Source organism: Cetorhinus maximus, chromosome 12 (assembly GCF_964194155.1).
Source record: "Cetorhinus maximus chromosome 12, sCetMax3.hap1.1, whole genome shotgun sequence".
In the NCBI taxonomy this organism is placed as follows: Eukaryota; Metazoa; Chordata; class Chondrichthyes; order Lamniformes; family Cetorhinidae; genus Cetorhinus; species Cetorhinus maximus.
This window is the reverse complement of record NC_135890.1, coordinates 57,952,657-57,965,845: the sequence shown is the minus strand read 5'-3', so window position 1 is coordinate 57,965,845 and position 13,189 is coordinate 57,952,657. Positions and strand designations below refer to the sequence as shown.

The 13,189-nt window shown below is 43.7% G+C and overlaps 1 protein-coding gene across 1 annotated transcript in view; it reads right to left on the bottom strand.

Moving 5' to 3' along the window:
* The window catches only part of plxnc1 (plexin C1), a 139,555-nt gene that overhangs the window by 121,959 nt on the left and 4,407 nt on the right, over positions 1-13,189 (bottom strand). The window contains exons 2-3 of the mRNA XM_078553689.1: positions 3,326-3,460; positions 583-714 (exon numbers count right to left, since the gene is read on the bottom strand). Coding sequence (XP_078409815.1) covers positions 583-714; positions 3,326-3,460 — 267 coding nt within the window. The remainder of the gene's footprint in view (positions 1-582; positions 715-3,325; positions 3,461-13,189) is intronic.

Sequence of the window (13,189 nt, the reverse complement as noted above, 5' to 3'; positions counted from 1 at the left end):
AGAGCACTGTTGATGACCCTTTCCATCACTTTACTGATGATTGAGAGCAGTGTGGTAATTAGCCGGGTTGGACTTGTGCTTTTTGCACAGGACATACCTGGGCAATTTTCTGCGTTGCCGGGTAGATGCCAGTGTTGTAGCTGTACTGGAACAGCTCGGCTAGGGGTGCGGCAAGTTCTGGAGCACAAATCTTCAGTGCTATTGCTGCAATATTGTCAGGGACCTCCAGAGGATGCTGAGATGGATCAGCTGCTCACCACTTCTAGCTGAAGATTGTAGCAAATACCTCAGCCTCAACTTTTGCACTGATGTGCTGGGCTCCCCCATCATTGAGGATGGGGATATTTGTGAAGCCTCTTCCTCCAGTGAGTTGTTTAATTGCCCACCACCATTCACACCTGGATGTGGCAGGACTGCAGAGCTTAGCTCTGATCCGCTGGCTGTGGCCACCACAACTTTCTCAGGGACACTAGGGATGTTTTATACATGCCAGCCTTGCCAGTCACACCCACATCTCAAAAATAAATTAAACAAATTGAACACACAATAGGAATGCTATGATAAACTGTATCAGCAGCTTACCGTCTTCTCAGCTGTTATATACAAATAATTGGCATCCAATCTGTCAAATGTCACCTGACGAATTGGGGCTTCATTTTCCAATTCAAACAAAGCGATTGGACGAATTACAGCCAAATTTCTGTCCATGATCAGCTGCAAAATAAAATAAAGTTAACGAATGTGCCTCTCGAGTCACATCACTGTTACTCCCAGCTGCTGCGTCTGCTTAAATTACAACAGTGACTACACTTACAAAGTGCTTCATTAGCTGTAAAGCGCTCAGGGGCACCCTAGGGTTGTGAAAGGTGCTATATAAATGCAACCGTTCCTTCTGCATTTCTTGGGTATTTTCAGATTTAAACAAAGTAAAATATGTAAAGGTGCAAGGGGTACCAGAGATGGTCAGCTCTAATAATCCCTGGCATCATTGTAATATATCAGATTACCCATGATTAAACTTGTGTGAAGCACCAAATGGTAATTTGCAGCATTGTCTGTAATCAATGTTGGAAATGAGCTGTCCGCTGCTCGATTACCCACTCCACCCAGTTACAGAAGATTACTGGCAGCAATTAATGACAAATGGGTTTCTCACACTTGACATCTGTTCAACCAATGTTTAATTTGAGGTACTTATACTGGAGGATTTGGTCATATTTTAGAGAGAGTGAGCAAGAGAAAGAGAAAGGGAGGGAATAGGAGAGGGGGAGCGGGAAAGGGAGACAAATAGAATGCTGTGTATTTGCATTTCATATCATGCATTTCACTGGTAAGGAATTGTAGTTTCTGAAGTGGAACAACTGTGACAAATGTGCAGCCAACTTGTGAGTAGCCAGTTCCCACTAGGAGCAATGTGATAATCATCAGTTAATCTGTTTTATTGATATTGGCTGAAGGATCAATATTGGCCAGGACACTAGGGATAACTTCCCTGCTCTTCTTCAAAATAGTGCCATGGGATGTTTTATGTCTACCTGAGAGGACAGACTGAGCTTTGGTTTAATGTTTCGTCTGAAATACAGCATCCCCAACAGTGCAGCAATCCCTCGGCAACACTAAGTGTCAGCCTGGATTGTGTGTTCAGGTTTCTAATGGGACTTGAACCCAGGATCTTCTGTCTCAGAGGTGAGCACAGTCACTGCCTGTGTGATACTGTGATGTGGGATCTCAAACTCGCAACCCATGATTTCTCACTTGTTAAAGTTATTGTCAGAATGCAACAGGCCATGGCCGGATTTTAACCCGGCAGCAGGTTTGGAGGCTGGGGGGCATTTAACCTGGTCTGCGGGTGCAGGATGGTGACACCTCCACATTCTCCCAAATAGGTTTGGCATGGGAAGGCTCCTGGGCACTAACTGAGGCCATTCAGTGGGTAATTAATGCCCATTTAAGGGCCTCATCCTGTCACTGCAGGTATTTAACCAGCAGTGGGTGGGGGCATCACCACATAGGAAAACTGGACAGCAAAACCCTGTTAGGCTTGTACATGGGCTCCTGAGAGAGTCTCTCATTCAAAGGTACTTAGGGCTGAATCTGCGGCTCACCCAGTCGGCTGCACGCCCACTGAACTGTCAAAGGCCTGTTAAGGCCATTAGTTAACTAATTAAGCCTATTGAGAAAACTGCCTGTCCAACCTTAAGGTTGGCGGGCAGGGGAAGAGCCCAGGCGGCCTTCGCATTTTTCATGGAATCTCATCCACGGGCGGGATGAGGTTTCATGAAGGGTTTATAAATTAAATAAATGTTTTCATTAAAGTTCATTGACATGTCCCAGCCCATGTGACACTGTCATATGAGGGGACATGTCTTAAATTTTTTATTTTCTTTATTAAAATTTTTAAAACTTTAAACTAATCTCCCTGAGGCACCTCTGTCACGTGTCACGCTGGGTCGGCCTTAATTGGCCTGCCTGTGTAAAATGGCGGCGCGGACCTGATCGGGGGCACCGATCAGGTCCACGCCCACCTGCACCCACCCCCGCACAACCCCCCCAACAGGAGGAAAATTCTCTCCTAAGGATCTGATCAAGGAAGGGGAGGGGGGAGCTGTTGAGGGCCTTTCTTCAGACCCCTACCCACTCCTGCCAGCGACCCCCTCTCCGCGGCCTCCACCTCCCCACCCCAACATTCACCTGCAGCCTGGGTCCCTCAGCAATCCTAGGCCTCTGGTGGGTGCATTATCCGCTGATGGCGTCTGTTTGGCCAGGAGCTCCTGGGGGATGAGATTTCCAGAAGGCCACTTACGTTCCTGAGGGCCACTTATTTCCAGCGGGCCTTCCCAAAGGGAGGTGGCTTGGGATTCCCACTGGTTCTCCAGCTGGAGGGTGAGACCCCCATTGCCAACATTAAATTCCACCCCAGATGCCTGCAATTTCCTGAGATATACTCCACAAGGGCCAACTCCCTCCTTCTTTTCAAATTCTTTGCACTCACTGTTGGGGACTCACAAATATTTCCCAACAAAAGACATCAAATTCAACTCAAGTACATCCCTGTCCCACTGACAGGACAGCCCCAGCAGACGCTGTGACTCTCTTACCCACCTGCATCCTGAGGTCATCGAATTATTTCTAAGTAAAATTATTCACTGATATTTCATATTTAAAAAAACACTCTCCCTATCAGAACTGTAGATGATTAAATTAACACATTTTATCAATTAAACTGCACGGTTCCTTTAATATAAAGCAGCACACAATGGTTTTCAGTTGAGTTATACTTAATTTTGGAGATAACTATAACTTATCCACTAACATTGATTCTGACCTTAATTAATAGTCCTTCTTCTGTGCCAAGGAATAGGACAATCCTGCCTTGTACAACACTGGCTGACACAGACATTAGTCCAGGGTAATCAAACACTGATGTGCTGTGGATTGGATTTAAGTCTTCATTGGATTCCTAAAATAGTGATAAAAATATATCACAAAAAGACCATAAAGTAAAAATTGCTTAATGCTAGGAATATTCTTACTTCATTCAAATCAGACACAATTTGAAATGCCCAAGGTAAATCCTAGGAAATCAACTGCATAACAACTCTCTCTCCCTCCTTCTCACTCTCATTTCCCCTTTTGTCTCTGTTCCCATTTCTACTTCTGTATCTCACTGTCTTTGTTTCTCTTCCTCTCTGTTCCTGTCTCTCATGCTGACTCTCTCCCTTTGTCTATCTCTTTCTTTTGCTCCTGTATTTCTCAACATCTATGTCTCTCTTTACCTTCCAATCTCTATGCCTCTATGTGGCTCTCTCTGTGCATCGTTTTCTCTCTCTCTTTCTGTCCCTCTTCCTCTTTCTCTTATTCTGTCACTCTGTTTTCTAGAGAGAGAGAGATACACAAAGACAATCTCTGACCAGGAGTTTTGAATCCTCCTGACATATGCATGTTGTATGGTTAGGACATTACCGATGAAGGTTGAAAGAGGAGAGAAGGGAGTCACACAGAGTAGCCATAGACCAGTTAGTCTATCGTCAGCTGTGGACAAAATCCAGAAATCAAAATCAACTGAGTGGGCATTGAGAAAAATATGGGTTAATCATGGACAGCTGGCATAGGTTGGACAGAGGAGAGTTAAAATTTAAGGATTTTATTTGAAGAGTTGACTGTTTTGGAGAGTGGATTAATAAAATGAATTCAGCAGGTGTGGTAAACAGGAATTGTCCAAAGACATTTAATAAGGTTTCTCACAAGATGCTTGTTAGAAAAATTCAGGCACGTTATCAGAGCAGATATGGACATGCAGATAAGAAATTGCAGCACTCCACTTTTCACAGCCTGCCAACTTGCAAATGCCCCCTTTATGCCTCTTTGCTTCCTATCTGTTGAATTCCCAACTCCATGTGCCCTTAGCTTGCCAATTAGCCTTTCGTGTGGCACCTTACCAAATATCTTTTGGAAATCCAAGCATAAACATCTACTGGTTCCCCTTTATCTACCCTATTAAGTTGCATCCCAATAGATTTGTCAAACATGATTTCCCTTTCGTATAACCTTGTTGACTTTGTCTGATCATACGACAATTTTCTAAGATAATAGATTCCAGCACTTTCCCATTGATGGATGTCAGGCTAACTGGTCTGTAGTTCCCTGTTTTCTCTCTCCCTCCTTTCTTGAATAGCAGGTTACATTTGCTAACTTCCAATTGGCTGGGACCATTCCAGGATCTAGAGAATTTTGGAAAATCATAGCTAGTGCGTCCACCATCTGAGCAGCTACCTCTTTTAGAATCCTAGGATGTAGGCCATCAGGTCCTGGGGATTTGTATGACTTTAGTCCCTCTCGTTTATAGTCCCTCCGTCACTTTTCCTCTGCTGATATAAATTATCTTAATTCCTCATCATTTTAGCATCTTTTCAAGTCCTTTTCAAACATTTTTTAAAAACAATTACAGACTCCACACAATAAAAACAGAAAATGCTGGAAAATCTCAGCAGGTGTGGCAGCATCTGTGGAGAGAGAAACCGGGTTAATGGCCAGGATTTTCTGTGCCCACTGCCGTTGGGCATGTTCAGTGTGGTGAGCGGACAATGTGGCGAGAAGGCCAAAAATCAGTTTCACAACGTCGTGAAACCAGTTTCTGATTGTCCGCTCCTTCCGCTGATGGCATTTCCCACCATCGGACATCGGGAACCTCACTGTAGTACCCCTGCATATCATTATCAGGCCAGCCCACTGGACAATCACGCCAACGAGTTTCACAACAGCATATTAAAGGCATGCACTTGGCGGGCTGCACCTTGAGGGGAACTCGGAGGTGAGTGCACAGTAACATTGCGGAGCGCTCGCCTGGGTCGCCTGCTGGACTTCAAGGTTGAGGCAATTTGGGGGTTGGGGGGCAAAGGCTGCCCTGTGGTTGAGGCAATTTGGGGGCTGGGGGGCAAGGGCTGCCCTGTGGTTCAGGTGACTTGGGGGTTGGGGGGAAATGGCTGCCCCGCTGTTGGACGGTAGGGCACAAGTACGTGTGGGCTGGGGGGGTGAATTTGGGCGATGGAAGTGGCCATGTATAAAGTGACCATTCCCCTGCAGCTGAGAGAGTTCACACACAGCCACATTGATAGGATTGAAGATGGGCCTCTAGCTTCTCTGTCCACTCAAGCAACGCAGAGGCCTCAAATTGCCACCAAGTGTTCCAGAGCTTTTCACCCCTCGGGCACAGGCTGCAAACTAATGAGCGTTTTAGTGGACTACTGCCGATCAGTTGTACGACTGCACACATTGTACAATCTCCTTGCTAAAGCTGGTCATGGAGCAGCCATTCAGGTTTGAACTAGTCTCCCCCATGGTTCAAGCTAACAGTGCAGCCTTGCAGTGCAGGTTAGGAGAATGCCTGCATCTGAGCTGAGAGCACAGCATGCAGTCCAGTGGGCAAAGCTGCCGCTAATCGGTCAGGTGGAGTGGAATGGAGATGGTTGGGTTTTCGGGCAGTGTTCGTGTCACTCAGATCCGAAACCTTGGTCCCTGCTCAAGATAAAGGCAGGTGCCTCAGTCCAGGGCTTCTTCCCTGTGCTTTGTGTAGCTTTCCCAGCACACTGATGTTAGCCTTCACTAACACTGGACACATCGGTCATGCCTGCACCTCGATGGGGCTTATCATTGCTGCCAGAATGTCCTGGGCCGGCGGAACAGAGTTCCGTCATTCTCTCTTTGCTCTCAGCACTTTTGAGGTGTGGCTGGCCCCTCATCTCATCAACATCTGTGTCCGGTGACAGTGTGATCCTGAAGGGTTCAGCTCAATAAGGATGTCATAGGATCAGGAGAAATTAAAGTTTCCCTGCTGCATCTCCATGATATGACCCTGTTCACAGAGCACAAGCAGGCTGCCATCAGCCAGACAGGAGTCAAACTTTCACAGATGCAATGTGAGAATCTATGGTGTCTCCTCACTGCATGTCGTCATCATCCTCCACGAATCTAGCACTGTGAGGGCCTCCCATGTGCGCCTGCCTCGTCTGGCCAATGCAATTGCCTCATCGACATCATCCTCATCTTCGAGGACCTCAGCACCCTCATCCCCATCGACGTCCTCCTCATCGAAGGAGACATGCAGCTCCTTCATCTCCCCCTCAGCCAGCTCCTCCACCCATTGCAGCACCAGGTTGTAAAGGGCGCAGCAGACGTTAATGATGTGTTATATCCTCTACTGACTGTATTGCAGGGCTCCACCAGACTGGCCCAGGTACCAGAACCTCATTTTCAACATCCCAATGGTTTGCTCCACCAAAATGCGAGTTGCAGCATGAGCCTCGTTGTACCTTCTTTGCTGCAGTCTGAGGCTGCCACATGGGTGTCATCAGTCACGTCCTCTGTGGATACCTTTTGTCTCCAAGGAGCCATCCCTACTGCCACTGTGGACCCTGGAAGATGTCAGGGACCTGAGACTTACTGAGAATGTCAGAGATGTGGACACTCCTTGGAAATTCTTTCTACTTATTCTCTAATAATTGCTCCAGTCCCCCTGCATATTCTCACCTCCACCACCTTTTGTTAATGCTGACGCTAAATTTTAACGTACGGCTCCCATAACTTCATCCTCCACAATTACACTCTCTCCTTCATCCTGAATGGTTTGCTTCTCTCTAACCATCCTTATACATTTTATATGCTTATAAAATAAAGGTACTATTTCCTTTTACATTATACACTAGTATTTTGTTATATTCCAATTAAACCCTGCTTGTAATCTCCCTATTCAGACCCCAAATACATTTCCTATTTCCCTCACCATAATTTTTCATATTATTAGTCACAAGCCTCCCTTCAGAAAGAACTTTTATTTATTCAGCTCTCATTATGACCTCTCAAAACATTGTAATGTAAGAAACATGGCAGCCAATTTGCACACAGCAAGATCCCACAAACAGCAATGTGACATTGACCAGATAATCTGTTTTTAGTGTTTTTGATTAAGGGGTAAATATTGATCAGGACGACTGGGAAGAACTCTCCCTGCTCTTCTTCAAGTTGTGCTTTGGCCAGCCAACTCAGAAGGCAGACAAAGGCTCAGTTGAACAGCTCATCTGAAAGATGGCAGTCTCAAAAGTACAGTACTCTCTCAGTGTTGTGTAACTACATTGGCAGCTACATCCAGTAAAGTAATACACAACACACATTCATAAGAAAAAGGACACTGTGTCATGTCTTTCTCTTCACCATTTCCAAAAGCAATCAATCCTTGAGCAGGCATCCTCAGGAAACACTGAAACAAATGATCATCAGCTACACAAACAATCGTATCTGTGCTGTTTCTGATAAATATGCACCAAAACTAAAAGCTGAACAATATATTGGCATTGCACTTACGATCCCTGTGGCTCAGAAAAGACAAATTCTCAACTCCTTAAACATGCATAAACCACACTGGACGCACTTGAGAAAACAAACCAATAAAGCAGACGGAAAAGCCCTTCCCATTGGAGAATTCACTGAGTTAAACCAAACACAAATACACCAAACTGGTCCAAGACTGAATAAACTGTGGTAAACGTGGATACACAGACATATTGGAATTCCACAGCAGCAAAGAGCAGGACAATGAAAATACAGATATTAAAACCCAGAAACAAAACTAAAATTTATGCAACCAGAAAGAATGAAGAAAAACACAGAAATGTAATTCAGGGAACTCAGGAAACAGTGACATGTTACATCAAACAAGTTATGAGTCAACGGATAGTAATTAAAGCTTCGAATGTCTTTATGGGTTGGTGGTTTAATTTGCCGTTGTCGGTTTGAAATCTTCACTTGCCAAATCACCTTACAATCAGAAGGCAAGAAGTGCAAGGGAGGATTATGTCAAAGTTTGTCTACAAATCTCCACTTAGAATGTCACGGCAATTGAAAATTCATTTATAAAATTAAGGAGGTCAAACATCTCTCAGTAAACTACTCCCAGCAACAAAAACACAGGGTAAATGCAAAATACTGTGGATGCTGGAAATCTGAAGCAAAAACAAAAAATGCTGGAAAAACTCAACAGGTCTGACAGCATCTGTGGAGAGAAGGACAGAGTTAACATTTCAAGTCCGTATGACTCTTCATCTGAACTGAAAAAAACAGATTTTGACCTGTTACTTCCTATGTAAGATTCCTGGCAGTTTAAATGTAACATCTTTGGGTTTAAAGTCTATGAGCGTAAAACATTTGCAATAACCACCAATTTAGCAGCCAGAGGCCTGAGCCCCATCTGAACAGGGCTCCTGATCACTGGTAAATTGCTTGGTGTTTAGGAAGTCCTGGTGATTGCCTGAAAGAAAACCAGGTCTAATACTAATATTGAAATAAGGTCCCAGCATTCATTTCTGACGCAGATTCCCAAATTTGATGCTGTAGGTGAAGTTTGAGATGCGGAAGCATCAACTGGTATTTCTGTGTCTTGAGGAGCCTAATGACCAGTCCTTACAGGGATCACTGAAAGTCCTTACAAAGACCCAAAAACTTAAAATGTTTTTAGCATTTCTGATAATGAAATGGGTTTGCTATTATTTTCCCAACTCAGCAAAGTTTCTCCCTCAATGCTCCCTAAAGAAGGAATCGCTCACTGCTCCTACAGCCATCATTTCTTTTAAATTCAGCTGGGGTTTCACCAGTTCTCTGTCCATCTCCCTTCCACACCCTCACATTCGCGCCTGACTCTCAGTCATGGATAATGCATGCTCTAACCACACATTTCTCATCTTATACTTCACTCTGTTATTCAGCTGGCTCTCGTGACAGAGAAGATCCTTATCCAAGGTGACATTTCTCTCCCACAGACAACTCTCAACATCAACAACAATAATTTTGAGCATCCTATGGAGCTTCACAGGAGTGTGAGCAAACAAAGATTTATTATTATGATCTTAATAACTCATTTCTTTTTATAATTGTTTCACCAGTTTGCTGACTGTATCCTCCAACTGGTTAAAAGAGCATCAACAACTTTCATTTATATAGTGCCATTAATGCAGTAAACCATCCCAAGGTGTTTCACAGCAGCAATATCAAATAATATTTTCACTGAGCCACATAAGTTATTAAATCATATTGGTCAAACCTGGTTAAAGAAGTAGATTTTAAAGTGAATCCTAAAGGAGAAGAGAACGACAGGGATGAGGAGACATTGGGAGAGGAAATTCCAGAGCTTTGGGATAAGGCAGTTGAAGGGACAGCATCAATGTTGGGGCAAAGAGAATTGGGGATGCAGAAGAAGCCAGAATTGGAAGAGTGCAGATGTGTTGGAGGGTTGTAGGATTGTAGGAGATTACAGAGGTTGGGATGGGCATTCTGAACCAGGAGCCAGTGTAGGTCAGCAAGCACAGGGGTGATGGGTGAACGGGACTTGGTGGGGGTTAGGATACAGGCAGCAGAGTTTTGGGTGAATTGACATTTACAGAGGATGGAAGGTGAGAGGCTGGTCAATAGGGTGTTGGAATAGTTGAGTCTGAAGGTAACAAAGGCATGGATCAAGCTTTCATCAGGACATGAGCTGCTGTAGGCAGGGAGATGGACGATATTACTGTGGTAAATTTCCACAAAAGACATCCAAGTGACACTACATATGGGGAAATGACAATAAGGCACGAAATAGAATTCCCTGAAGTCTAATGGTAGAACGCTGGTATTAATTAGTGTGGGTAGCCTATAGATTAAATCAGATCCATTGGAGAGACAGATACTGATGGAGCCATCAATCAATTCCTCTTCATCTCTTTTGCTTCTTCCCTGTTAACTTATCTGATTGTCTTCAAGCTGTATCAAAGTCCCTAAATAAGCAGATGACAAAATTCAGATAACTGATTAGATGCCAGATAAAATGGGTTGTATTTAGCATCACAATCTGATAAAATGTAAGGGTCCCAAACCAAAACAAGGCAATGTAATCCCTGTTAATGATGATGGTTGAATTTCCCTGCTCTTCTTAATAATAATAATGGAAAATAAGGAGAAATCAGATGAATTGAACAGATATTTTGCATCGGTCTTCACTCTACAGGATACAAGTAACATCCCAGAAAGAGGTGTGAATCAGGAAATGGAAGGGAGGGTGGAACTCAGGAAAATTGCAATCTCCAGGAAAGTGGTACTGAGCTAATTGTTGGAGCTGCGGGCTGACAAGTCCCAGAGTCCTGATAGACTTCATCCTAGGGTCTTAAAAGAAGTGGCCAGTGAGATAGTTGATGTATTGGTTTTAATTTACCAAAATTCCCTAGATTCAGGGAAGGTGCCATTAGATTGGAAAATAGCAAGTATAACTCCTTTAATCAAAAAGGGAGGGAGACAGAAAGCAGGAAACAACAGGCCAGTTAGTTTAACATCTGTCATAGGGAAAATGCTAGAAGCTATTATTAAAGCCATTACAACAGGGCACTTAGAAAAGTTCAAGGCAATCACGCGGAGTCAACATGGTTTTGGGAAATCATGTTTAACAAATTGATTGGAGTTGTTTGAAAAAGTGACATGTGCTGTGGATAAAGGGGTGGATGTACTGTACTTAGATTTCCAGAAGGTATTTGATAAAGTGCCACATCAAAGGTTATTGTGGAAAATAAAAGCTCATGGTGTAGGGGGTAATGTATTGGCATGGATAGAAGATTGGTTGGCTAACAGGAAACTGAGAGTAGGCATAAATGGGTCATTTTCTGGTTGGCAAGATATAAAGTGTGGTGTGCCATAGGGATCAGTGCTGGGGTCTCAACATTTCATAAATTAGACATGGATGATTTGGATGAAAGGACCCGAAGATATTGTTGCTAAATTTGCTGATGACGCAAAGATAGGTAAAGTGAGTTGTGAAGAGGACATAAGGAGGTTACAAAGGGACATAGAGTGGGCAAAGATCTGGAAAATGGAGTATAATGTGGGCAAATATGAAATTGTCCGTTTTGGCAGGAAGAATAAAAAAGCTTATTATCTAAATGGTGAGAGATTGCAGAGCTCTGAGATGCAGAGAGATCTGGGTGTCCTAGTGCATGAATCACAAAAGGTTAGTATACAAGTACAACAAGTAATTAGGAAAGCTAATAGAATGTTATTGTTTATTGCGAGGGGAATTGAATACAAAAGTAGGGAGGTTATGCTTCACATACACAGGGCACATCTGGAGTACTATGTACAGTATTGGTTTCCTTATTTAAGGAAGGATGTAAATGTGCTGGAAGCAGTCCAGAGAAGGTTTACTAGACTAACAACTGGAATGGGCAGATTGTCATATGAGGAAAGGTTGGACAAGCTAGAGTTGTATGCGCTGGAGTTCAGAAGATTAAGAGGCAACTTGATTGAAACATATAAGATCCTGAGGGGTCTTGACAGGGTGGATGTGGAGAGGATGTTTCCTCTTGTGGGAGAATCTAGAATGAGGGGGTCACTGTTTAAAAATAAGGAATTGCTCATTTAAGACAGAGATTAGGAGAATTTTCTTTCTCTCAGAGGGTTGTGAGTCTTAGGAACTCTCTTCCTCAAAAGGCGGTAGAAGCAGAGTCTTTGAATATTTTTAAGGCAGAACTAGATAGATTCTTGATAAGCGAGGTGGTGAAAGGCTATGGGGATAGGCGGGAATTTGGAGTTGAGGTCACAATCAGTTCAACTATGACCTGATTGAATGGTGGAGCAGGCTCGAGGGGCTGAGTGGTCTTCTCCTGCTCTTAATTCAAATAGTGCTGTGGGATATTTTACATCCACCTGGAGTATAGTCTGGGCCTCAGTTTAAAGTCCCGTCCAAAAGACAGCACCATTGACAGTGTAGCACTCTCTCACCACTGATGTGAATAATCGGTCTTGACATTGAATCCAGTCTTTGGATGGAATTTAAATCCCCATGACCTTCTAACTCAGAGGCGAACACTGTCACTGTCAGAGTGAAGCTGCATTTGGTTATCCCAGTGGGGAGTGGTGTAAATTCTAGGAAATCAGTGGCCCACAGTGCCACCCTGGAACATGTGAATGATAAACCGGAGGAGCTCCAATGATGGGACCTTGCTGCCCAGCAGAGGGAACCAGTTGAAGTGTTGCCAGCTGTACAAGAGGTAGGAGTGGAGCTGAGACAGTAGTATCATGGAAATAGAAGAGATATTTGAGGAGGAAGTTGTGGTGAAATATCAAAGGCAGATGAAGTAGGACAAGGACGAAGGCAAGGAGAGACAGTGAATGCGGTTGGTAGTCACACAAGATGGCAACAATGACATTGGACAGGGTTGAAACAATTACCCAAATGAAGTGAGACCCTAACTCTTGGTGAAGCCCAAATTAACAACTGTGAAAAGTGGTTTTAAGCCTGCAGCTAACATTCTCTAACCTTCTCCATCACCTCAGCATTAAAAGATGATAGATTAGTCATTAGACACGCTGCCCTCTCTCTTTGGGATTTGCTGTCTCTCCCAGGAAAGTGTTAAGATGATATCTACCATGGTTAGCAATAGATTAAATTATAGAATAATTCAATCTATTCTTTGAGGAAGTAACATGTGCTGTGGATGAAGGGGAACCGGTGGATGTACTGTACTTAGATTTCCAGAAGGCATTTCATAAAGTGCCACATCAAAGGTTATTGCAGAAAATAAAAGCTCATGGTATAGGGGGTAACGTATTGGCATAGATAGAAGATTGGCTGTCTAGGAGGAAGCAGAGAGTTGGCATAAATGGGTCTTTTTCAGGTTGG